The 27,087-nt window shown below is 38.7% G+C and overlaps 1 protein-coding gene across 2 annotated transcripts; it reads right to left on the minus strand.

Moving 5' to 3' along the window:
• Nucleotides 1-1,500: 1,500 nt before the first annotated feature.
• Nucleotides 1,501-21,096, minus strand: LOC110778111 (phytyl ester synthase 1, chloroplastic). 2 transcript variants are annotated; one of them, XM_021982668.2, is made up of 13 exons: nt 19,338-21,096; nt 18,673-18,724; nt 18,291-18,346; nt 17,170-17,328; nt 16,956-17,060; nt 16,284-16,390; nt 5,431-5,552; nt 4,733-4,841; nt 4,438-4,571; nt 3,949-4,315; nt 3,370-3,483; nt 2,467-2,552; nt 1,501-1,910 (listed from the first exon to the last, which is right to left on the minus strand). In XM_021982668.2, exons 1-13 carry the CDS (start codon nt 19,639-19,641, stop codon nt 1,610-1,612), a joined length of 2,016 nt encoding a protein of 671 aa, XP_021838360.1. In that variant the 5' UTR covers nt 19,642-21,096; the 3' UTR covers nt 1,501-1,609. The 2 variants fall into 2 exon arrangements, with proteins under 2 accessions (XP_021838360.1, XP_056697982.1); XM_056842004.1 differs by lacking the exon at nt 4,733-4,841 and having other exon boundaries at nt 5,448-5,552.
• Nucleotides 21,097-27,087: the final 5,991 nt, after the last annotated feature.

The raw sequence follows: 27,087 nt of genomic DNA on the forward strand, positions 1-27,087 counted from the left end.
GAAATTCCATGAACCATGGGATATTGAGGCTCCATCAACGAGTTACCCAATCGACTACTCGGACCACCAGGATGGTTCGAGTGATCAAAGATAGGGATTGATGATCTATACTGATGTTGACTAGGAACTCCATAACTCTTGTGTGATTCAGGTTTCATTCCCCATCTGCTATTTGGAACTCCACCCGCATTCCCATTTGGTAATGGGTGATCATACATGTATCTTGCGGTTCCATCTACTTGGTTGTTGTAAGGCATCCTAACATTCCCGTTTGGTGGTGGTTGATCATAGGATGACAACCAATCCCAACGGTTGTCGGGAATTTCATAGCTATTATGATACCGAGGCTTCTCAATGAAATTTCCCCGTCCATCACTAAAACCTCCATAAATAGGGTTCCATTGAGTTTCAGGAGACTTATATTGACTCCAAGGATTATCAACAAAATGAGGTGACCTATCCCACTTCTTTGGAACTTGATAATCTCTATGAGCCTTTGCTTTCATAGAAATTCCATGAGGAAACTGATCATAAACCAGGCCCGGTGACCTATCCTCGTGGCCATAAGGATAATAGTCGGATCCGTAGTCTATAGTTGGGTACACCTGCACCGGATTGCTATGCCGACCCCAGTTTGGGTTTGGGCCTATATTTTGGCCGGTGGCGAAACCAGATGGCTCATTGACTTCATCAAGAATTTGTGTGATGAAATCCTCCACTTCTCGAGGGCGACCATGGTTGGTGGGGTAGTCGTATCCGGTAGCACCATGTGACTTGACTCTTGTGTCATAGGTACGAGTCCCATGAGCAACATCGTAGCTACTGAATGGCCTTCCTTTGACATGATCAAGGTACCTACTACCTTCATCAAAGCATGGTTTACTTCTATACAGAGACATTGTTTAAAATACTTTCTTTTCCAAAGAGAATTTTATGTGCTTACTAAACTAATTAAGTTTCTACATTATATAGAAAGGTTAGGAATATATTCACTAGAAGAAATAATAGATGACTCTGACTGCCACTACAGGAAATTTACCAGCATTTCCCAAGATTCTATCTAATCTTATAGTATATGAAATCTTAGAATCAAATTCTTGGCATTTTTGTAGGATTTTTACATGCAACTATTTAGTCCCCTACAAGAATTCTGATACTGTTGTTTTGTGACCCATTAACAGCAAAAAGCATCAAAACGTCAAACTGAAGCCAATTCTTTCAAGATATTTTCTCGAATCACACGTTTTAAATTTCCTAAATTTCTATTAGACTACTTAGTTTAAAGCCGAGCAGGGCTTCATCGTCAAAGAAAAAAGACATCAGAGAAATGATGCTATAAAATTCAGTTTCATGCAGTACTGAACTAGAGCCATTTTATTCGATTAAAATTAGTTCACGTATTCCACGGAAAATAAACCCACAAAATATAATTTCAAATATACGTTCTTTCATTCTGATAACATGTTGCTATTTTGTCAAAAATCAAAATCGATGCAAAAATTAATATAAAAATTATATGCTATATATAAATCATTAAAAATATTGAATATATACATTTCTTTGTATGATACAGTAAAAAATATGTGTACCTTTATAGTCCCCTCTTCTTTTATGGGGTAAATGAAGGCACATCGTGTGCAGGGGTAGATAGCAACCTATAAATGGTTCTGTCAACAATACTTCTGTAAGGATCATCTTCTCTCTTCTTCAGTAAATAATCTAAATTTGATTCTACTTCAGACTTAATCTGCATATACAATTCTTCTGCACTCTTTTTATCTTTAAGAAGTTCTTCTTTCCCTTGAGTTTCAATCGGCTTACCAAATAGATAGTAAACACGGCCAGGTATCTTGGGAAGAAGTCCCGGAATGAATAGGTTTTCATTCCCAACCTCCCCTTCATCAATGTTCCTGTGATCACAATAATTTGTAAGTTGCAACACTAACCCATAAATGCCATTTACATTTTGATTGTACTGTAAAACTCAGAAGAGATGCTATTGAGGAAATCCTTTGCATCTCTGTTTGTCAAATACTAAAACTGATAGTAGTGACAGATTTTTAATCTTCTAGGTTCTACAACTAGAAAGCCAAAGAGTTGCCTATATCCGGAATTAGTTGTCATGCTGTCCAAAACACTCATAATTAAGGATATTGTATACTTTGTACAATTTTACAAAATAAACACTTCATAAGAGTTGGATATTGGAAACTTGATCATAAAACCCTTACCATATTAGGAAAGATGACAACTTTTCTTGGACATCCTTAAATAGTATAATGTGATTATTAGTTGCGATTCCGAATGGCGGAAATTTTCATCAGGTTTTCAACAAAATATCCCACCACAAACACATTACATACACCGACACACTGGTAACCTTTTTTCAAAAATAAAGTTGGGTGAATTAAGTTTCGGATAAATTTAACAGGAATAAGCCATATATAACAAAATGGAGATTCGTACCTCACTCTTCCTGCCTCATCAGCAGTTTGTCGAATAAGATCATTCACCACAGGGATTTTCATTAAGTCATTATAATCAAGGGCCAACTGCATAAATCAATGCTCTAATTACAATCAACTTATTTTGACTTATTTCAGACAAAACAAGTTATTTAGATTAGGTAAGCCCAAACAAAACAAGTTCAGCAAATTTTAGACAAAATAAATTCAGATAATATTCGTTCATTTTATGAAAATAATAATTGAAATAAGTTGAATAAAAGACACCCTTTGTGTCAATATTCTTTTTCGCCTATCTATCCTCTTCTTTACTGTGTTTACCTCCATGATAAGCCTGGAATAAATATATTCAACCAATAGCCTTCTAATTCAAAGGTTCAATTGAAAGTTAGAAACAACTCCACCGCAATAGTAGGGGTGAAGCTGGAAAGCCTCTTGTTAATGGCAGGCAGAAGGTTACACATATCTGACATTCCAACTCCACCTTAGGCAGGAGCCTTTAAGTGGGTCGTAGCATACTACCATTTCATGTGCATTAGGTTTTATGAATCAATCAAGTAGTGTTAATCATAGTATTTCAGAAAACAAATACATTAGGCATGTGGTAATGTGGTATAGTGTGAAATATGCATTGACGGGATAAATACAAATTCCATTAAAGCTGGAATATCTTCACAGGTAAGTGGTCCACTGTGGTATATAAATCATAGTTTTGCTTTTTTGGGATCAAAGGGAACCCTGAAAAGAAAGAAAAAAAAAAGGGAGGTGCAAGTTCGTGTTTCTGAACATTGCTCAAAGATGAATGAAGCTTGAGTAATCAAATAACCATTGACAACTTCAACAGTGAATTTCTACAAGTAGTGGTTATAAACATCAGTAAGGAACACAGAAAACAAGAGGTTACCTCTGCTATATCATCTTCCCCGACTACTCCAAAAGGTACAATTGTGGCCTTAAATTTTGCAGCCATTCTCACAAATTCTTGTCGGTCAGGCCAAAACAATTTGTATGCTTCACCCTGCTAACGAATAACTTATCAAAAGCTTGAATGCTAGAAATTTCATAAATAATATATATAACTCTGATACGCAAGTGAAACAACTTGTTCTTTCTTTCACAAGTTTTTGAAAGTGTTGACGAAATAACAAGGTTAGGGAATTTGAATTTTAATGGGAATCCTCCTCGTGCAACCACTCAACAATATTCAAAGGACACACACTCTTCTCAATGCACTGTAAAAAGTCTCCTCCCTAGGAAGATATGCACTTGTTGGCTTGTTACCCCACCTTTACACTCTCTCACTTGTTTCCTTAATTACCGTGCAACCAGTAAACGTTAACATCATTGTGAAATGGAGGTCCTTTTAAATTCACTTGTGCGCATTATATCTAAATTAAAAGGGTGTCGAGGTAGTAACTTTCACTTACCTGGAAAAAGGCTGATTTAATATTGGAACAGAAGAAGAAATTTCAAAAATAATTACCTTGTAATGCAGAGCCTCACGTGCTCCACCGGGATAAAGAAGTATATGAGAGTTCGTTGACAGCAATCTATAGAGGTTGGTAGCAGTGACTGGTAGAGCGCCAAATACTTTAGAGTAATCAAATAAGGAGATTTCATTATTGTTTGAGGAGCTTGAAGCAAAAAATGCAGGATGAGCTAAACCGCGAACCATGATTTTCTTCTCCCTTAAAAACCCTTCAACAAGGCCAAAGAGCTCCAAACCCATCAACATATGATAACCAACTAATAAGACGGGACCCTCATTGGGCACTCCACTGAGACCTTGCACTATCTTTCCATCTCCTAAGGTTGAAAACATTGCAGGACTAGTACAATACTGAAGCCATCTGAAGTTCATATCATACATAAGCAACCAATAAGTACAAAAGACAGCTTCCACAACTGCAAGGTTTGTTAACTAAGCAGGTTTATAATGACTAAAAAATGTATGTGTGACGTTTATCATTACCCAGTATATTCATCAAATCCAAATTTGTATTCTGACAGACTCGGAGGCACAAAGTCAGTGACACTATCCAGCTTTTTTGAACGACGAAATTTTCCAGTAGCTTTGATGACTGTGAGCAGATTGATGCCATCTTCCTGTCCCATTAAATGCAAGTAGATTGTTCATATCAGATCAGAAATTTATCACATGATCGAGATTACATTTACATTCACATGATTCATGTCAGATGAATCAAAATTGATTAGGTAGATTGAACATAGCATTAGCTAGGAACCAAATCATAGAAACACCTTACAAGCAAAAGTGTATGCCCATTCTCTTTGAAGGTTCGAACTTTACAATTCTTCAGCAAACTAGAAAGCCTTTTTCCTTCATCTCCACTAGGAAGCATGTTATCCTTTAAGCTGTATAGCCAAATGCACAGACAAAAACTTATAATTCTTTTTGAGTATTAAAAAGAGTCTCGGGTTGTAAGTTTATAACTAGGATGTAACAAAGCACCAACTAAATATTGCCATGCAACAATTTTACTACACGACAGAGGGATTCTTTTAACATTTGCAGTGCATATAAGCATTAGATAAAAAAAAATTGGAGATAAAAATTTATTTATGGAGAAAGAACAAAACCATAAAGTCCATAACTAGGAGGTCTGACGAACAAAAAAGCCTGCTAATCACGTGCTAAAATAAAAAAGATAGTGCCAGAACATCCCTATTACTTAAACAAGAGCAAGGCCAAGAGACTAATTATGTAGCAGCTCAATTAAGATCAAACTTGTTCGGCACACTTCACAAGTAATTATGTGGGGGTTATTTCTTATAGCGGGGTGGGGAGATACTTTATGTGATTTTCCAGGCAGTCTAAGTATCTGATCTGTTGTAACTATAATCCTAACTAAATTACAAATACACACCCTCTTTTGGTTCTTCACTACCATAACATTGCCAATCAATTGTAAATAGTTAAATAATTAGCACTTCTTCAACAAACCTAGCAAGCACAAGCACCTCAGCTTTGACAGCATGCAGGCGTGAATTTGCATATGCAGCAGCTGATTTCAGCAGCTTAAGCTTCCAAATAAGAGAGTCCTTGGGAATGAGATCCGATATAACCTGGGAATGAAATAAGAGATAATAGTCAAATCTAATCCACTTTCTTAAATAAATAAATTAACAAATGGATTTAGTCCCACACACAACAGAAGAAACTGCAGCAACATTTTAGAAACTTTTAAAAAATATATATATATGAGTTAATCTGTCAAAGAGGATTTATTTTCTGGTAAGAGTGTTGGAGTTTGTTCCTCCAAAAAGGAATGCTTCAAAAGAATGAAAAACCAATTGTCCCACATTGATAAAAAATCCACATACTACCTTCTTTATATATTGCACTACCCTTTAATCATTTGTTTAAGAGTGCTTGAGAGTGGCATGGGTGGTCACAACAAACACACGCGCGCCGGGCTCGGGCTTGGGCCTTGGTACTTGGCGAATGCGGTTCGCGGGCGTGGGGTGGGTTTTGTGGACCGGGTTATTCTTTTTGGGTCAAGGGCGGTTTGATTAAGTCAGGAGACTTAATCAACCCACTAACTCTGGAAACTGCTCCATTAACCCCACTAGCCGTTTTATGACTGTTGCAGTTCCCCATTACTCCGGTAACTGCTCCACTAGTACAGTTTCCCAAAAACCTCTCTATAAATTCATCATCTTTTTCCACAGAAAACACACAGAAAAATTGTTCTTTTCCTCTTCTCCGAAATAAAAACACAAAACCTCCATTGTTCTGGGCATTGCTTAAGGGTGTTCTCAATCTAGTTCTTCGTCGTACACCGAAGGATTGGAGTCGTGTATCCCTGGGGGTCGGTTGCTACGAGTCCGCGTGTACTTAGCGGGGCAAATTCGACTTTAGGGCAGTGATTGGTGTCACGCCACGACATTGTTACAGATAAGCTTGTTCTAATTATTGTTCTTATTAGTCATACTTCCTACAATCTAAAGTCGAATTTTATTTTTATTATTATGGCTAATGGTATTGTGTTAAAATTTTGTTGTTACGAGGATTACCTGTCTAAATGCGATTCAAACGCTGCTGCAAGGAACAAATTTTTACAGTTATTTTGTTTGATCGGTATTGTTCAAGGGTTTGATAATAATAATAATAATATCAAAACCCAAATATACTTTGGCATACATGTTTGTTGTATATTTGTGCGGCTAGAACTCCTATAACCCAAGTTTTTCTACCTAGTCAAACTTTTCTAATATTTTAAATTACAAATTTCATCAGTTTTGTCGATCCAGTAATTAATGCATTCTTGCTCCCATTAATCAATGACGGGAAAAGTTAGTAATGTTGTGGCGTTCTTTATTTTTTGTTCCTGTTCAATTGCTTTCTGATAATTTTAGGCAACAAGAAAGGTGTTAAAATTTTAGTGCACACAAGGTGTTCGACGGAATGTCTGAACCAGTTGCAATGAAGGATCAGGAACTGATGGGCTTAGTTTCGGAAGTACACAGGGGGATTTATGATGAGGTGCAAGCTGGCTACGTGCGTGGCTAGTAGAGGCACCAAGCATTGATCCGGAAAAGTGAAACATGTCATATGCTCGGAAAAACTCAGAAATATATTGATAGTACTCCAAAGGACTGTGTTATTAAACATGAGAAAGAGTAAGAAAGCGAGGTATGAGATACAATGAGGTAATCAACCAACTCATATTCAATAATCATTAATCAATTTTTTTTTTTTCCCGCAAAATAAAATGTTTGTAGTATTTATTGTTATGGTATTAAGATTTTTGTGCTCATCGTCGTCGATGCAAACTGGAAATCGGGACGAACATTACTATTTTTATGGTTCTCGAGTCTCTCTAGAGTCTAGACCAACCTTTTGGCATATCATAGCGTATGTCAGTTGTATTAATTTAGTTGTATTAATTTATCTGTAATACCATGTTCAATAGCAAGTCAGCCGTGTAGGAGTTGTGTGGCGTGGAATATGGTGCAAGTACTCCGTATTTCACAATTGTTTGTTTATAGAATTAGACCGTAACAAATTGTCTTATAATGTGCCCACCTTAAACGCCAGGACCCCTAATGTTAAACAAAGTATATACAAAAAAAAAAAAAAAAAAAAAAAGTTGAGGTTGCTACTCATGGATCTTTTCTGGAGGGAGTATTATTCTGTCAATAATTTGATGGTCAAATGTGGGGGTTTGTAAGTTAAAATTTAAGGCCAATAGGCTAGTTTTATTATAGGGAGTACATAATGGCTATAAGACAGTTAGACGACTGATCTATAAATGAGTTGTTGGCTTCTCCTTATTTTATTATGAGTCATGATCGATCAGGAATATTTGCTTGCGTAATTAAAGGAGTATGAGTTCATGGTGTTATTTTAATCTTACTATCAATGGATATGATGTTTAATCTTTTATAAGTTTATGTCTCGAGAAACCCTGTTAGTGTGTGACTAAAGGGGAAATTGAATTATAAGAGTTAATTCTTGAGAACTTTGCAGTTTGTTAGAGTGAATTTATAAGTCATATATATTTATATATTTATTTTATATACTTGATTCTTGAGGTATTATAATTCATGCCAAATGTCTAGGTGAGACCAATTCGACCTCCTTGCATAGTTGCATGTTTATGCTTAGCAGAAGTACATGTCAGACTGGACCAAACACTAAATAAGTTGGTAAAGGTACTACCAAACTGAAATGAGTATGTGGTGTTTGGTAATATAACCAATTGAGTGACCGTCACTATATAGTATGTTCCTACCATATTATTGTCGAAATTTATGTGGAAATAATCTTTCATAAATTGAATATGCTAACATGTTTGAAGGTCTAATGGTTTATGTTTGGTTATCGACTTGATGTTGTTTATGTGGTAAGCAGAATATGTAGATAATCTTGTATTGCAGGTGGAGAATATGAAGTGGTCTCCATTAATCACTGAAATGTACGTTGGGATGATGGTCAAACGAGTATGTTTGAGATGTCCATTGAGTAATAGAAAGTGATGAGTCTATTATGGAGTTGAGTATCCATATTAAGGGGTTCTACCATTGGAGAAAAAAAAAAAAAATTGGATGCTAGCTAGCTCATTGTGGGGGTAAGGTGATTTTTCTGTTTCTCCACATTGTTATTTACATATTACTATGTATGTGGTTTGTCAAGTACTATGAGTTGATTGTAAAATGTGAACTCCATTGTTGGTGAAGCCAACTCCATTAGTATTATGTGTTGTGGCTTACAAGCTATAATTGAGAGAGCTTGTAATATAATTAGAATATATATACATGCTTGAGGCATGGATAGTGATCATGAAAATTTGTGATATCATGTGAAAATGAGAGGAATATTGAGATTCTCATCAAAGGCCTTTGTATAAATTTTTTGCTGGAGTAAGCATTGAGGAATGGATTTTAAGCCTATGTGGAGTGAATTGTGATTGATACCCGTCTTAGAAATAACTAAGTTCAATGGGTCAAACGAAGTCACAAAAGAACTCAAGTAATGTACTACAACCATTCCTATTAATAAAAGTGATGTAGTATTTTTTCACTGTCATATGTGTAAGGTTGAGCCAAGGCTCTTAATAAGTTCATAGCCTTGTAAAGGTGGTTTGTGACAGTACAAACTTGATGAGCTTACCTATGTGAATGTGGGGGTTACGCCCAATCCCCTATGAGGTTTCTTAGGCTAGGACCTCTAGAGCGTTCATGAAAAACCAGGCATATGTGGGGCATTGACTATTAAAGTTCGCGAGAACACTACTTGTTTTGAGAAAAGTTTGGTGCGCTGTTGTGTTACTACAATCCCCATGCAGGGTTCAAGGATAAATCCACCTTATATGGCTGTATGACATATTAGTATGCACCAGGTATCAATTCAAGTCCACAAGACATTGATACTTGCAAAACTAAGTATCCCTTGCCCAGAACATCTTTCATTACCAAAGCCGTCCTTCTTTTGAATCATGTGGGGGAATGTTGGAGTTTGTTCCTCCAAAAAGGAATGCTTCAAAAGAATGAAAAACCAATTGTCCCACATTGATAAAAAATCCACATACTACCTTCTTTATATATTGCACTACCCTTTAATCATTTGTTTAAGAGTGCTTGAGAGTGGCATGGGTGGTCACAACACACACACGCGCGCCGGGCTCGGGCTTGGGCCTTGGTACTTGGCGAATGCGGTTCGCGGGCGTGGGGTGGGTTTTGTGGACCGGGTTATTCTTTTTGGGTCAAGGGCGGTTTGATTAAGTCAGGAGACTTAATCAACCCACTAACTCTGGAAACTGCTCCATTAACCCCACTAGCCGTTTTATGACTGTTGCAGTTCCCCATTACTCCGGTAACTGCTCCACTAGTACAGTTTCCCAAAAACCTCTCTATAAATTCATCATCTTTTTCCACAGAAAACACACAGAAAAATTGTTCTTTTCCTCTTCTCCGAAATAAAAACACAAAACCTCCATTGTTCTGGGCATTGCTTAAGGGTGTTCTCAATCTAGTTCTTCGTCGTACACCGAAGGATTGGAGTCGTGTATCCCTGGGGGTCGGTTGCTACGAGTCCGCGTGTACTTAGCGGGGCAAATTCGACTTTAGGGCAGTGATTGGTGTCACGCCACGACATTGTTACAGATAAGCTTGTTCTAATTATTGTTCTTATTAGTCATACTTCCTACAAAGAGTGTGGCAAATTTCACTTCCAGTACAAGATAAAGATACTTTATTTACTTTTTGACAAGAAAAAAAGGAATATATTAGAAAGATGCCAAGGGGGATGACCCGTGTGTACAAAAGAAGGGCTAACTGGCTAAGGGGGGAAAATCTCATGCCCTCATGCTTTCGTCAAGTAGTTGATTTATCTACAAAATCAAGATACTCTCTCCTTCTCATACTATAAGGTGGGAGGGCATCCATGCTTTTGGAAATGGAACTTAGTCTTAGAGAATTAGTTTCTCTTACAATATACTGATGAAAGTACTTTTCTAATACGAATCAAAAGGTAGAATTTTAACATTCTGAAGAGAAATTAGCAGTCATTTTGCGTTATGTAATAAAATGGAAGGAGTACTTCAACATTTTTACTTGAAAGACAATATCATGAAATGTTAAGATATGTTAAGATATTAGATATTATTCTGTGAATATTCTGTAGAGTCCTAACTATGGTAAGTTACCTAATGTGTACCTAGGGTTTAGGTAACTGAGTTGTACTATATATACGTGTGTTATTAATGAGAATGATACGAGATTGCACAATATTTGACATGGTATCAAGAGCCTAGGTTAAAAACCCTAGATTTTTTTTTCCGCACGAGTTTGAGAGAGTTTGAGAACAGCGAATTCCTTCGCTTGTTGAGTACTGCGTTCTGAGGAGTTACAAATTCCTAGGGCATAACAATGGGTAATGACGAGGAGCCACCACAAAAGACAATCGCCGCCGCCGTCGACCTGGACTACTATCTTGGGTCAGGTGACGGCCCCGGTATTGTCATCACCCCTGTAAAACTTCGAGGAGCGTCGAACTACGATGAGTGGGCCAAAGCGGTTCGTCGCTCGATGATTTCAAAATTCAAATTTGGTTTTCTTGATGGGTCTGTGAAGGAGCCCATTACGGACGAGACGAAGATGAAACATTGGATTGCGGTCAATTCGATGGTGGTGTCTTGGATCACAAACACCATTGACGAGAGTTTGCGTTCGAATCTGGAGGACTTTGATATTGCTCACGAGTTGTGGAGTCATTTGAGGACGCGGTACTGCGTCGTGTCGGGCACCAGGGTCTGCCATATTAAGATGGCTCTGAGTGGTTGCAAGCAGGGCACGTCTGAGGGCGTCATGGAGTACTATGGCCGCTTGTCGAAGGTATGGAAGGAGTACGTACAGTATGCACGAGTTCCCAGGTGTGTATGTGCGGGTTGTACGTGTAATATAGCGAAGCAGGTGGGGGAAATTCACGATGAAGATCGTCTGCACTATTTCCTAATTGGCCTGGATGATCACTATGAAGCCATTCGTGCACAACTGTTAGCACGATCGCCGTTGCCAGGACTCGACGAGGCGTACCAGACGGTTATGAATACCGAGACCATGCGCGCCAAGGCTGCGAGAGGTCCGGAGAGTGTCATGGCGTTCAAGGTCGAGACTAAGGCTCGGTCGAGGTCGGGAGATGTCAGTGGCAGATTTTGTGGTCATTGCAATCGTGAGGGTCATGAGGAAGAAACTTGTTATCAGCTGATTGGATTTCCTGAATGGTGGGATGAGAAGAAACGAGGAGGACGAGGGCCTGGTCGAGGAGGCAGGACGTCGATTAGAGGAGGCAGAGTAGCTCGCGGGGCAGCGTCGTCGACCAGTGGTGTCGCTCGTGCCAATGCCGTGAGCAATGCCACAGGAGGGGCGACAACCACTGTGACGAGTGGAGACGGATCGCAGGGTGCAGTGACGACAACCAATCATGAGCTTGTTGGGGTGACGAAGGAGCAAGTCCAGCAAATAGTTGACATCTTGTCACGACCTTCAAACAAGTTGCAAGGTAATCTTGATTTACGTTGGATTGTTGACAGTGGGGCATCACGTCATGTGACGGGTGATATTTCAATCCTGAGAAATATCAAGACATCAAGAAATCAACAGGTTGTGTTGCCGGACGGTCAACCTGCAAATTCAAACCAATATGGTTCGGTGGTCTTGGAGGATGGTTTCGTGCTCGATAATGTTCTATTTGTGCCTAAATTGAACTGCAATTTAATTTCTGTAACTCAATTAAGTGACGAATTACATTGTGCTGCTCAATTTACTAACAAAATGTGTGTTCTTCAGGACCGCTCGACGAGGATGGTGATTGGCGTAGGTGATCGACAGGAAGGACTATATTTTTTCCGTGGGGCTCCAAAGGTTCGTGTACTAGCAGTGGAGTGTGTGGTCGACTTGTGGCATCAACGGATGGGGCATCCGTCGGAAAAAGTGTTGCAGTTACTTCCTCATGTGAGTCATAAGATTAGGAAGAATAAAACAATTTGTGATGTATGTCCGCGGGGGAGACAATGTAGGGAGAGTTTTCCAGTTAGTGTTAGTCGTGCTAGTCGCACATTTGAATTGGTTCATCTTGATTTATGGGGACCCTACAAGACTCCCTCGTCTTGTGGGGCAAAGTATTTTTTTACCATTGTTGACGATTATTCTAGAGGTGTGTGGATTTATTTACTGAGTAATAAAATGGAAGTTGCATCGACATTTCTTGATTTTGTTGCCATGATTAAGTGTCAGTTTAATAGATCCCTTCGAGTAGTACGCAGTGATAATGGTACTGAATTCAATTGCTTACAAAATTATTTTCGTCAACATGGGATTCTGTTTGAGTCGTCGTGTGCTGGGACGCCTCAACAAAATGGGAGAGTCGAGAGAAAACACCAACATATTTTGAATGTTGGGAGGGCGTTACGTTTTCAAGGAAATCTTCCAATAAAATTTTGGGGGGAATGTATTTTGGCCGCCTGTTACTTGATAAACCGTACACCTACCCCGATCCTTGACAATAAAACACCTTATGAGATGTTGTTTGGTAAACCACCATCGTATGTGCCTATCCGCGTGTTTGGGTGTCTGTGTTATGCATATAATCTCCGGTGTAAAGGGGATAAGTTTGAGTCTCGGAGTCGCCGATGTGTGTTTTTGGGTTATCCGTTTGGCAGGAAGGGGTGGCAACTTTATGATCTAGAGACACATGAGTTCTTCATCTCACGGGATGTCAAGTTTCATGAAGGGACGTTTCCTTTTGTAGATGAATCGGATGTGTTGCCACTGGTGCATGATGGTCATGGGGGGCTTGACCATTGGAGTTTGGATGAGAGTGGGACTACGGGTCCTGAGACCGTGTCGTCGCCTGCAGGTGATACTGCTGGGGTGTCGCCGCCTACAGGTGATACTGAGGGAGTGTTGTCGCATCCGGGAGCTGATGAGGGGGTGTCATTGACCAGTGGCGACGACAGGGGAGTGTCGTCGCCTGTGAGGGAGGAACAACAACATGAAACACCTAGTCGAGTGGATTCAGACGTCGTCTCCTCACAGACAGGTGTAGAGGAGACGACGGGTAGTGACGAGAGTGAGACAAGGCAGTGTGTGGAGGATACGGAGTTAGGAAGGGGGAAGCGTGCGAAGTTTCCGTCGACAAAGCTGAAAGACTGTGTGATACATACAATACGGGAAAAATATAGTACTTCCGACAAAACACCTACGACGTCATCACTCTCAGGTACTCCTTATCCTATCACATATTTTGTTAATTATGAGCGTTTTTCGTCAAAGCACAGGCATTATATAGCAGCATTGCAAGAAGGGCAAGTTCCTAAGAGTTTTAAACAAGCGATGCAGCATGAGGGGTGGCGTCAGGCAATGGCTGCTGAAATCGACGCGTTGGAAGAACAGGGGACATGGACGTTGGAAAATTTACCGGAAGGGAAGAAAGCACTGGGGAGTAAATGGGTGTATACTGAGAAGCGTGATGAGGATGGGAATTTGTTGAGACTGAAGGCTCGATTGGTATGTTTAGGGAATCATCAGGAGGAAGGGTTGGATTATAATGAGACATTTGCTCCCGTCGCGAAGATGGCGACAGTTCGAACTTTCCTAGCTGTCGCGGCTGTCAAACAGTGGGACGTGCATCAGATGGACGTCCACAATGCGTTCTTGCACGGTGACTTGGAGGAAGAGATCTATATGAAGATTCCTCCTGGATTCCAGAAGAATCACTCTGACAAAGTGTGTCGAATGAGAAAGTCGTTGTATGGGTTGAAACAAGCACCTAGATGTTGGTTCCAGAAGTTGTCGACGGCATTGACGCACTATGGATTTCGACAGTCGCTGTCCGATTATTCGCTCTTTACTCTGTCTAAAGGTACGTTGCAGCTGAGTGTGCTCATTTATGTGGACGACATGATTATCGCGGGCAATAACAAGTTTGCGCTTGAGAGTTTTAAGGCATACTTGAAGGAGTGTTTTAAAATGAAAGACCTCGGGGCTCTGAAGTACTTCCTTGGGTTAGAGGTGGCACGAAGTAGTCAAGGGTTCTATGTATGTCAGAGAAAATATGCCCTCGACATCATCTCAGAGGCCGGATTGTTGGGAGCAAAGCCTGTGGACTTTCCCATGGAACAGAATCATAGGTTGGCATTGGCAGACGGGCCAGACCTGTCGGACGGTGAGCAGTATAGGCGTCTGATCGGACGTCTGGTTTATTTGGCTGTCACGCGACCAGACGTTGCCTACTCTGTACATGTCCTATCTCAATTTATGCAAGCACCAAAGGAGGCACATTGGGAAGCAGCTTTGCGAGTAGTGAGATATTTGAAGAAGTGTCCGGGTCAAGGTATACTACTTCGGTCGGACAGTGCGTTGCAGTTGGAGGGGTGGTGCGACTCGGATTGGGCAGGGTGTCCAATGACGCGTCGGTCGGTGACTGGATGGTTTGTGTCACTTGGTATGTCGCCAGTTTCTTGGAAGACCAAGAAACAGCATACTGTTTCTCGGTCGTCTGCTGAGGCAGAATATCGGTCGATGGCAGCTCTGACGTGTGAGCTGAAGTGGTTGAAACAACTACTACGCGACTTGGGGGTGACACACGACCAAGGCATGAGGATGTATTGCGACAGTCAGTCTGCGTTGCATATTGCACAGAATCCGGTGTTCCATGAAAGGACAAAACACATCGAGTCAGATTGTCATTTCATTCGAGATGCAATCAAGGAAGGGATCATCAGTCCGTCGTACGTGTCGACGAAGGTTCAGTTAGCAGATATCTTCACCAAAGCGTTGGGGAAGGCGCAATTTGAGTTTTTTTTGAACAAGATGGGCATTCGAGATCTACATGCTCCACCTTGAGGGGGGATGTTAAGATATGTTAAGATATTAGATATTATTCTGTGAATATTCTGTAGAGTCCTAACTATGGTAAGTTACCTAATGTGTACCTAGGGTTTAGGTAACTGAGTTGTACTATATATACGTGTGTTATTAATGAGAATGATACGAGATTGCACAATATTTGACATGAAAAGATACATGTACATAAAAGGATACAATATCTATCAAAAGAAACTAGATTATCAAACATGTTTTCTCAACTCAAATGGTGTTTTTAATACATAGTCAAGAATCAAGATATTTGTCTGTAGTATGCCAATAAACGTGTTACAGACCTTATAGTTCTTGGGCAAGTAGATTTTTGCCTACAGTGTCAGGATTTCCTAGGAAAGTGCCAGTAGAGAACCCCATACAGTGAAAGGTTGGACTCTGCTACATCCTAGAAATTATTCTGTGATTCACCTAAAGTCCTAAACCCAGCAACACATATTTATTATGGCCAATGAAAGTAAGTACATCTCAAGAAGACAAGAATAACATTTCCAACTGATACTCGTCATTTGGAATAAACCATTTTTAACAAACCATAATAGTTTAACAAAAAGAATGCTATTTATCTTTGACGCACATACCCTTTTACGAAGGTTACACTTCATATTTCTCCTTAAGGATCTTTGGAGTCGCAAAAAGTCAACTCTTTCTAAATTATCTCTTTAATTAAACCAAACTAACTCAAATAAACTCGCATTTTCACGTTTACTATTTGTGCCTGTGTATCCCTTTGTCTATGTTTTCGTTTCCTGTCTTCACTTCTGTGAAACATAATCTACAATCATGATTATACTGAATGCCTTACAGGATAAAAGAGGCAGATCAAAGGTATGCATGAGAACTGGGAAGGCAGTAAGCTGGTCGGTAAAAGTGTACAACAATAATCAAGGTAAACATTGAGCATACGAGTCTTACAGAAAGCCGTGGAAGCAAAGCAGTAAGATTTTCAGACAATTGTCGAAGCATTGGACTAGGAGGAAGTTTCTTGTCAACGTTGACCATAGCCATCTTCACAGGCTCACCTGGGGGTCAATTTACAATACTTAACAAAATATTTACGTTCAATAAAAGGGTAATGACAGCCCGCAGTAAGCTCCTACGACTTTTGAGACTATGCTAAATTACTCGTTCTTAACTAGCATCAAACTTGCATTCAAAAGTGAGACTGACTATCTGGTGCATTTGGCTGGAGATAAAGTTCAAGAGTATTGAACACATAGCAATGGATAGAGAAGCATTTAAAAAACAGCCAAAATAAGTCTTAGCTTCTTTTTATAAGGCTGCAGAAGCATTTTAAATAGTATCATAAATTCCTGACTAACACACAGCAAGACTAATTAATTTTGGTATTTCAACTATTACAAGTATTACTCTAATTGCTCTGTTTTTCTTTTAGTACTATATTTTTTATCCCAATAGATAATAAGGTTTTATTGAGGTTGTACCTCACATGCATAGAAATACCTCACGAGATCCTAAGTACCCTATGCTGCTATATTGCTATGTAAGGCGTAATTGACATAACTTACCCACAATCGTTCCCAACAACTGACGCACAACATAGGTTCAATGAAAATAGGTACATACCCATAACAAAACTAAGGAGATACGGAACTGCATTGTGAAGCTCGTCCGGGAATGCCTCCAAGATAGGAAACAATGGTTTAAGCTGACTCCTTTCCAGTGATGTTGCTATCAAATTCCTCAGATTGAGAACACGTTAAATTGTCAATCAGAATTGTTTAAACTGAAGCAAGCAAAGATGAGACCAGGTAACAGTCATGCATCTCAACCGACTGACCAGGATTAGCAAGTATCAAAACCAAGTCAACAGTCGGATTACGGGCAGCAACAGCAAGAGCTAGACATCCTCCAAGAGAGTCCCCAACCAGATAAATGGGCTTATTTGGAGATGAAGCATGCTCCTCCCGAACTACGTGCTCAACGATTTCCACCAGCCCTTCATAACAAAAGAGGAGAAAACTTTGAGAACTAGAATATTCCTGCTCATAAGATATATCCACATGTTCAGTATATCTGAGTTTCACAAGCTTGCAGTAACCATAGACCAATTTTTGCGAAAGCTACTTTGGACTGAGAAGAATATATGAGTAATGACAAGAGCACGACAGCAAGCGTATTTCCCTCGTACATCATATTAAGCCAGAACTGCATTTATAATTTTACATTATAAACTCCTTAACAAGCCCATCAGAGACTAACTCCTCTTGTATTACTTTGTCCTCCGGTGAATTTGCATACGGATGAAGGTAAACAGTGTTCCCTATTTAAAATAAATCCGGTTTACCATACCCACAAAATTTGTCCTCCAAGGAACTAACTGCTTCACACTGTAAGCAGTAAGCACACAAAATGGTACCACATGCGTCAGGCCCCATGGAAGTGAGACAGAGTCCAAACACATGCAACAGATATGCTTCTACATAAACTAATAGTGTAGGCATTTTAAACATGCTCAACAGGGAAAAGACAAAATAACATTGATTGCTTTTACAGGGGGTTTTTATAAAATTTGATCTAAGAAGGCATCACAACTGCTAAAAGGCACGTAGAAGCAAAATCTTACGACATAAGCGCTGCAGGAAAATATACTCCCTCCGTCCCTTAATTTTCTTCACCCTTTCTTTTTTGGTAGCCCTGAAAAACCTTTCGTAAGGATGTCTACTTTTCTCTCTACATCACATCAACCCTTGTTTTTTCACCAAGTCTTCACCCAACACTTTCTCTTACTTGCAAATTTTTATTCTACTTAGACAACTGCGGAGTATATCTTTTCTTAATCTGCACGCCAAACCCATGTGTGAAGAAAAATAATGGATGGAAGGAGTTATCTCATTTTCAGCTCACTTTCTAGTTTGTTAAATAATAATGAAACCAAAACAACTAAAAATGTATATGTACCTTCAAATGGTGTCCTGTCATAAACAGGAAGGTGCAAACACTGAACCTCAAACACCCTACAACCAAGACCATCAGTTTGAAATAATAGTCAGATAGAAGCAATCTAAATTCACAGACAGCAAAGCATGATATTTCATTATAAGATTCTGATTTTATATTCAACCAAATGATCTATATTTGCTATATAACTAGTTCAAATGTTGCAAACATAGTTCCAATCTTCACATTTCCCGCCACATTTAAATAGGATTTTTTTTTTTGTTCCGATACTCCGTATATATTTAGATTTCTTTCCAAACTTAGCTACCTTCTGCAACTGAACTTTATTTTGTACTGAAAACTAAAAGCATTAATATAATTGCAGAAGACCAATCAGACTTACTTCCCTAAGGCCTTGTGGTGCATAATGAGACCCAACCCAACACCATCCATTCCTGTATGCACAAAATTGTGAAAATCAGCTTAAGTTGAAGCCAATAGGCCCAAAAACAGCTTTAAAAAAAAATTATCCACAATATATCAAACACACATGATATATCAATCCCTCTATCAAATTGACTTCTACTGTCCCTCACCCTTAGGGCATGGTTGGATTGAGGGTAATGTATTAAAGGGGTAATAAAAGTCAAACTAAGGTAATTGAAGGTGATGATGAGGGGATGAAGTGGTGGAAAAGGGAACAAGCTAGTGTTGGCAAGAAGAAAATAAAAGGGAAGGGGAAACAAATACCATCATCATGGGGGGAATAGTTACCCACCATCCCACTAGGGTGATTATTACCCTCATTTGGGGTAATTACTTCCCCCCCTTCCTCCCTTCTCCTCACAACACCACCACTACCACAACTTCTCATCACAATACCACTACACCACCCTCCTTACAACCACCTCAATTCACCTTCATTTCCCTTTTATTATGGTGGTTTGACTTTTATTGCCCCCATAATCTATTACACCCAATCCAAGCGTGCCCTTAGTTAACATCAGAAGTAATAAAAAGCGGGAGCGTGCACACACACACACACAGCAAGGGTAAGGGTAGAATTACCAGGCAAAAACAGAAGCAAAGGAGAACCCTTCAAAGGGCGGCCACATTCAACAGGGCTAAACCAACGAGGCGGTCCACCATCCGGCTTGATCATCTCTTTAGCAATATCAAGATAGTCCTTCATACTTACAGACCCAAACCCATCATCCCATAACACTTCTAGCTGTTTAAAATCTACTTCCTTGCCACTTCTTTTCCCTCCACCAATGCTTCCTACATGCCAATTTCTACCTCTAAACCCATGTCTATACCCTAACCTTTTAGGGAAACTAGGAAATACCCTGAAACTAAGTACTGATTCCATAGTTTATTCAATTACCCAAAAGCTAAAAACAATATAGAATTCACTGCAAAAATGCCTATATATTGCCAGTAATAGCAGCAAAGTTCTCTGAGACCACCCCAACTAAAAAAGAAATACCCTTCAAAGTTGGGATATTTAGAATATTATACAACAGTACTTGGAATATAGCATTTTCTCATGATCCAAAGGATGAATTCTTGAGGATGAGTATTTTTTAAAATATGTTTTGAGGATATGTTATTTGTGTATTGTAAAACTTGTTTTTTTATAATAATAACAATAAGACCACCTGTCTATTGCATACTTTTGTCTAATAACAGTATAACACCACCTTAACTTTTGGGTGAAACACAAAGTCATCCAAAATCTTGTTTATTTTTTTGTTTTTTTGCACCAAAATGAAGTTAACTATACTTGGTCTCCTCATTTTAATCCCAGCTAGAGTTTAATCATGAATAATACTAAACTATTAGATGGTCTATCTCATACTCCAGTCTCAATCATTTTTTGACCAGTTGTAATTTGTAAAGGTTAAAAGGTGCATGTGTCACTTACTATTTGGTGTTTTTCCATTTGTTATTTATTTTTTTTGTAAAAATATTGATCTATAATTGTTCTTTTTTTTTCTTCCCTGCCACCCCTCATTGACAGCCCTCTCCTCATTCTAGTGCTTTCTCAACGGTTCCACTCTCCAGTCTCCAGTCCCTCACTCCATCACCATCAATTGAAGAACCTCAAACCAGCACCACCAGTCCACCACAACTAAAACCACCCGTTTAGGCATCCCGGTATTATCGCCGCGACAACGACATACCTCTACAAATGATATGTAATGACATTCTCAGAACTTCCTCTTTCTCAAGCAATATGAATAATAAACCTTTAATAAGCTTACAACAGACACCGGTTCAACAAAAAGGCAAAAATGTTTGTCACTCATCTAATCACAGCTCGAATCACATTTTCCTTTCCAAAATAAATTGTTTGACATTAAATTAATGATATAATCTATTACACTAAACAAATGGAAACACATGCGTAATTGAAGAACCTAATCATCCCAGGTTATCCCATACCAAAAAGTTCATTAATAAGCATGAAATTAAAAACAATGAATTGAAATTAAACTTTGCAACTAATCAAACACTGAGATTCAAGAATCCCGGCAAACCCATCAGAACTCCCACACATTCCTGGGCCATTCCCAGATTCCCGTGCTGATTGAGTCGGGAGGGGGGCGGGGGTAATTGGAAGTAGCAGATTGAGAGAGTGATCAAGGCCATGGCGAAAGTTTCAGTGGGTCGGGATCAGATTGTGGCGAATGCGACGGCGGTTAGTGTGGCTGCTGAGGTTGTGTAGAACAAGTGATGATGGTGGTGCTTTGGTTTCTCAAACAGACCAAGAGAGAGTAGACTCAGTAGAGCCACAGGGCTAATAAGAGCAATTTAACTCGCTAGCTACAAGTCTACAACGTGGATGTTACTAAATTGGTTGCATCAAATTTTTAGTTATAAACTAGTTTTTGCCCCGGCGATGCCCCAGATTGCAACACTGAATACTAGGTGAAGTATCTTTCTACGCACTATTTAAACGTGCTGGTATGCGAGTTTGACTTTTTTAATAACGGTACGTAGTCGGTGGCGGATGTTCTATATGGCTCGGGTGGGCCCGCCGCGAAAAATTTTATAGTGTGTTTTTAGTTAGGATTTTTTTGTCATTTAACACCTTAAAAAAAACTATTTTTTGTAATTTAACACCTTACTTATTTTTTATTGTTTTTAAACACCTTAAAAAACAAAAAAAAATTAGAAATCAACACCACTTGACAATTTTTGTTAGAAAAAACATTAGTTTTTAACTATGCTAAAGTTCCCAAGGCATGATATGGTGGTAAACAACTCCTTCTACCATCAAATTATGCTTTGGAAGTTATAGCATGATTAAAAATCAACGTTTTTTTCTTATGGAAATCGTTAAGCGGTGTTGATTTATAAATTTTTAGATTTTTAAGGTGTTTAAATATAATAAAAAATAAGTAAGGTGTTTAATTACAAAAACTAATTTTTTTTAAGGTGTTAATGACAAAAAATCCTTTTAGTTACGGCCCCTCTAAAATTTGTATATAATTGCATAAATTGCATACTATATTGCTTAATTTTTCTACTGCACCCCCTCGATCATAACAATGTCCGATATGTGTCACTGTACGTAGTATCTTTTTTTTAGTAATAGTGTTCTTAATCCTTTTTGGGTTGTTATTATTTGTAATAGTATATGATATGATCCATATATGCTAACAGAACTGCTGACTAAATAATGAAATAACATGCTCTATTATATGTGAAAAACGGACAAATTAAGTAAAGATGTAGTAATTCTTCGAGACCATTTTCAATAATGGTAACAAAATTATTATTTTTTTCCAATCACTATCTTGTGAAAATTAGCAAATAACATAACACGTGTGAAAAAATAATATAAATAAACACTAATCCTATCCAACTTAAATATATTTAAGTAGAGTTAAAAGGCATAACTAATACTTAGCTAAGATGGTAAACTTTCTATTATACTTCTTGATGGTCCCATGTTTGAACTCCAACAAAAACATTTTGTTTATCAAAGTAAAAAGCACACCCTATATATCATTGTTGATGTGGCGCCTTGTCATATTTAAAGAAGGTGACACATGGCGGCGTAACATGATTTGTCTTGGAGATTTAATAATAGTATCATAGTCATAGCTCTTTATAATATTTTATTTTATTTCATTTATTTTACCTTTTTTACTTTTTTTCGTGGTGATTACATAATTTTTGTATCAATTATTTGAAGGAAATAATGCCCTTGGTCCAAGTATGCATTCAATGTTAAGTCTAATAAATGCGGTTCAGTATTAATTAACAAGTTAATAATTCAGTGAGATCAAGTGAGCTGAATGCCTAGCTAGAGGCCGCTTCAGTTCAAGTGGAATTAATGATATTAATCCACAGCTTACTCTTGACTGAACCCGTAGGGTCACACAAATAGTACGTAAACGGATCAAGTATTTAATGGCATTAAATACTCCATCTATGGATATTCGGAATCGACGGATCTTGGTTTCAGTGGGAGCTGAGATCGTCACAGGCAAGAAATGAATACTCCGGAAACGATGATATTGCCGGAAACGGAAATATGGATCGTATCGGAAATATAAATATTATCCAAGTCGTAGATGTTGCCGGAAACGGAAACATGGTACGTATCGGAAAATATTATCGGAAATGGAAATATTGCCAGAATCGGAAATATTGCCGGAAACGGAAATATTGTCAGAATCGGAAATATTATCGGAATCGGAAAATAATTCCGGAAACGGAAATATTAAATATTTGTTCGAAACGGAAATTGATTCCGGAATCGGAAATATTAAATATTGTTCGTATCGGAAATGAATTCCGGAATCGGGAATTTAATCGGAAGCGTATCGTACGAATTAGCATCGGACGAGGCCCGCTAGACGAAGGCCCAGCACGAAGCCAGGCCGTCGCCCAGCAAGCCAACGCACACCAGCGCACGCCAAGCCTCGACCAGGCCCAGCACAAGGCCAGGCCCAGCCAAGGCCTTGGGCGCGCGCGCGGAGCATAGCAGTGGGCCGAGCGCTGTGCGCCTAGCGTGGGCCGCAAGGCTTGCGCGGGTGTACGGTGCTCGTGCAATGCTTGTGCGGGAATCCTGAAGCGATCGGGATTCGAAGTGTGATTAAATCCTAAAACTATTAGATAATGATTATTTAATTAGAGTCCTAGTGGGGTTATAATTAAATAAATTAGTATCCTAATAGGATTCCAAAACCCTTTCCATAACTCTATAAATAAGTGCCTAGGGTCACATATTTTCATAGATTAATTCAAGTATTCAAAGTGAGTTTTTGAGAGAAAATTCAGACACATTTCTTGACCATAAGTGCCGAAAATCTTTAGTACCTTAAGGGCGATTCTAGTTGGTCAATCTTAAGGCGGATCCGGACGTGCTGTGGACTATCTACGGAGGGACGACACTTGGAGTCCTAAAGACTTGTTCTTGTTCGGTTCGGGCGCAGCTAGGGAAGGCACGCAACAAAGAGTATGCATCTAAACTATGCTATATGATTATGTGTAAATAATATGTATTCCTGGCTAAATGGTTTTTCCGCATGATTTATGAATTGTCATATGTATCATAACCTAACAGTGGTATCACGAGCCTCTTATTATTTTCATAATCTAAATTGCATGAACATGGTTAAATATTACAAATTTGCAAGAATTAAAAGGGGTGATTAATTTTCGTAATTGTTAATTAATTGCAAATTGCGTTTATTTAATTATACGTACGCAGTTTTTCGGCAGTTCCTTCGTTACTCATCCAAATCGAGTGATTTTTGTGTCAATTCCGCATGTAAAAGGTATTCTAAAATTTTGACAAAAAATAATATTTTTCTGCCGAAACCAGAATTCTCAAATTCGAAGCCTAACTATGACTTTTCGAAGGTTTTAGTTTTTCGAATGCAAAATTTCGTAAATTTAAAATGTTAAATTAAATATTTGCGATTCTTGTTGATAAATCTTGAATTTTTGATTGACCTACTGTATATGTTTAACAAGTTTGAATGCCTAGCCTTGTTAATTATGCAATCTAATTTGTAATTATGATTAATTTGTTGAAAATTAGAATAATTTAGAATTAATTTGATTTTCATAATTAATTATAATTTAATTAGAAACCTGTGATTAAAAACCACCATAAAAATTGTAAATTTATGATAAATTTTAAATTTTTATGACCTAGGCTTGAATCCATGATAATCGGAAATCAATTGAATAATAAATTTTCGATTTTTCGCCCTAAAATTATGAAATTAATATTATTTATTAATTTGTCATTAATTTTAAATATAAATTTTAAATTTTTATGCGATTCGTTCATATAACTTGCACGCACAAAGCAATGGACGCTTCGTGTTACCCTTAAGGGGTGTTGTATAGTGCGGGCATGCGATGACGAGCAAGGGAGCTCGTCGCCCGTGCGGCACGAATGCAATGAGCAGGGGCATGGTGCACGAGCACAAGGCAGCAGCCCTGCCTTGTGTCGTGGGCCACGAGCTATGAATGAATGGGCATGGGCGAAGGCAAGGCATGGCAGTCGCGTGTGGGCAGCAAGCGAGCTGCGCCACAACGCGCACTGCCTCGCGCAAGCGCGCGCAGCCTCGCGCGCAGCGAGCGCAAGCTCGCGTGCCACGAGCGCTGCGCCCAGCGTTGATCGCGCGCAATTGCTCGCGCACAGCGAGCGATGGCTCGCGTGCATCAAGCGCTGGAGCGCGCGCAGCAAGCGCTGGCGAGCGCGCACAGCGAGCGATGGCTCGCGTGCGTCGAGCGCTGGCGCGCGCACAGCGAGCACCACTTGTGCGATGGCCTGCGATGGAAGATGCAGCAGCTATGCGACGAGCGCATGGGCTGCGCGCACATGGCCAGCGATGGCTGTGTGCGTGCGGCCCATGGGCGTGCGATGCGTAGGGTGTTTGCGTTGCGATTAGATCGTTTTGAATGTTTAATTTGAAATTTTCAGTTTACGTAATTTTAATTAATTTTAAAATTAATAATTTAAATTATTTTCTTGGATTTTAATTTTGAATATTGTAATTATAATAAATTTTATTTATTCTAATTATTTTACTAAAATTAAAATCATGAATTAATTTAAATACAACTGAAATTAAATTAAACTTTTTGGATTCAATTATAAATTTATATGAGCTTTAAATTTTAATTAAATTTGTATGTTTCCGGTTAGACTAGAAATACATTTTATGTTTAAAATTAGTAAAGCATATGAATTTATTGGTTTAAGTGGGAGCCCTTTTAGTCATAAACTCTTGATTAGGTCTACAAATCCTTAAGATTAAAACAACTTGATTAGAATTAATAAGGACTGAATAATTGGTAGATTATTGGTGCCCTTGATTAATCGCTGCAAATGTTTACGTGATGCATAATGTGTTTTACTAACCAGCTATGTGGGCCATTCATGATAATGAATGGGTGAATGGTATATATTGTATATGTACTGTTTTGCAGGTTATGAAGTGACTAGTATGGCCCAAATAGGATAGAAAATATGGTCTGCGCACCATTAATTTGAATGTAATTGGTCTAAAGTACCAAAGTTATTTTTCAATTCAAATATGGTCTGCGTACCATCAAATAGTTGTAATTAGTTATAGCTTATCCTATTTGAAGAAAATGGTGCCTCCCACGGAGATTTTCAAGACGGGCTTTGAAGTCAAAGCTTCAAGATGAAGTCGGGCCATACTAGATCACATTTATCTTATGCATGCTTTAAGTTATTTATTGCTTTAAATATGTCTTAATTATGCATAAGATTGTGGCTTGATTATGTTGCATGATTAAGGATTTTAGTTCACTTAAAATCTAACCAACATAGTAAGAGCCTTAAGTTCCAAACTTAAAAATTGAGTTAAAAGGTGCCATGCCAAAATATACACTTGCTTGGATATCCTTTACATCAATCTAGTAATAGTTTTCGCTCAGCGAGGTGTTACTTATTGGTCCTAAAGGGGCAAGGTACACAAATAATTGTGAGTACATGTTAGTTTTGGTGAAACTCAACGATATAAGTAAGGAGTCCTTTTATGTCGTGGCAAAATCGATAGGTTTACCTAATAAGTTCTTAGACGTACCTATCAACCAAGAATAGTTTCTAGACTATTAGCAAAAGGCTTTTGCTTACCTAAGATGTTTTAGGATTAAGTCGACAAACTGTGCTTAGTTCTTCAATGATTTTAGGATCTTGGAATCATTTTATTCACACCTTCCGGAACACGTAACTTGAATAAAATGCTTAATAAACATTGAATTATGCATGTATGCTAGAATTTAATTTTATTAAGAGAAACTGTGAATGGTTATTTATTTGTTTATTCTTTTCAATTGTAGTTTTTAATATGGCAAACAACAATTCATTCAACATTCGATCAATTCTCGAAAAGGAGAAGTTGAACGGGAAAAACTTCCTTGACTGGCAAAGGAACTTGCAAATAGTTCTTATGCAGGAAGAAAAGGAGTATGTCCTAGATGAGGCGATGCCCGAAGCCGCAGGCGACGGGGTCACTCAGGCAGCCCTCAATCGTTGGATTGATGCCAACAAGGATGTGAAATGTCTAATGCTCGCCACCATGAGTGCGGATCTGCAGAAAACGTTCATCAACTCAGATGCTTTCACAATCATCAGTGAGTTGAAGAACATGTTCCAAGATCTGGCTCGAGTCGAAAGATTCGAGACTCATAGGCAAATTCTTGAGACCAAGCTTAAGAAAGGCGAGCCCGTAAGTCCACATGTTCTCAAAATGATTGGACTCATTGAGAATATGAGTCGGCTGGATCAGCAATTTTCTCAGGAAATGGCTAT

Source organism: Spinacia oleracea, chromosome 4 (genome assembly GCF_020520425.1).
Source record: "Spinacia oleracea cultivar Varoflay chromosome 4, BTI_SOV_V1, whole genome shotgun sequence".
Taxonomy (NCBI): Eukaryota; Viridiplantae; Streptophyta; class Magnoliopsida; order Caryophyllales; family Amaranthaceae; genus Spinacia; species Spinacia oleracea.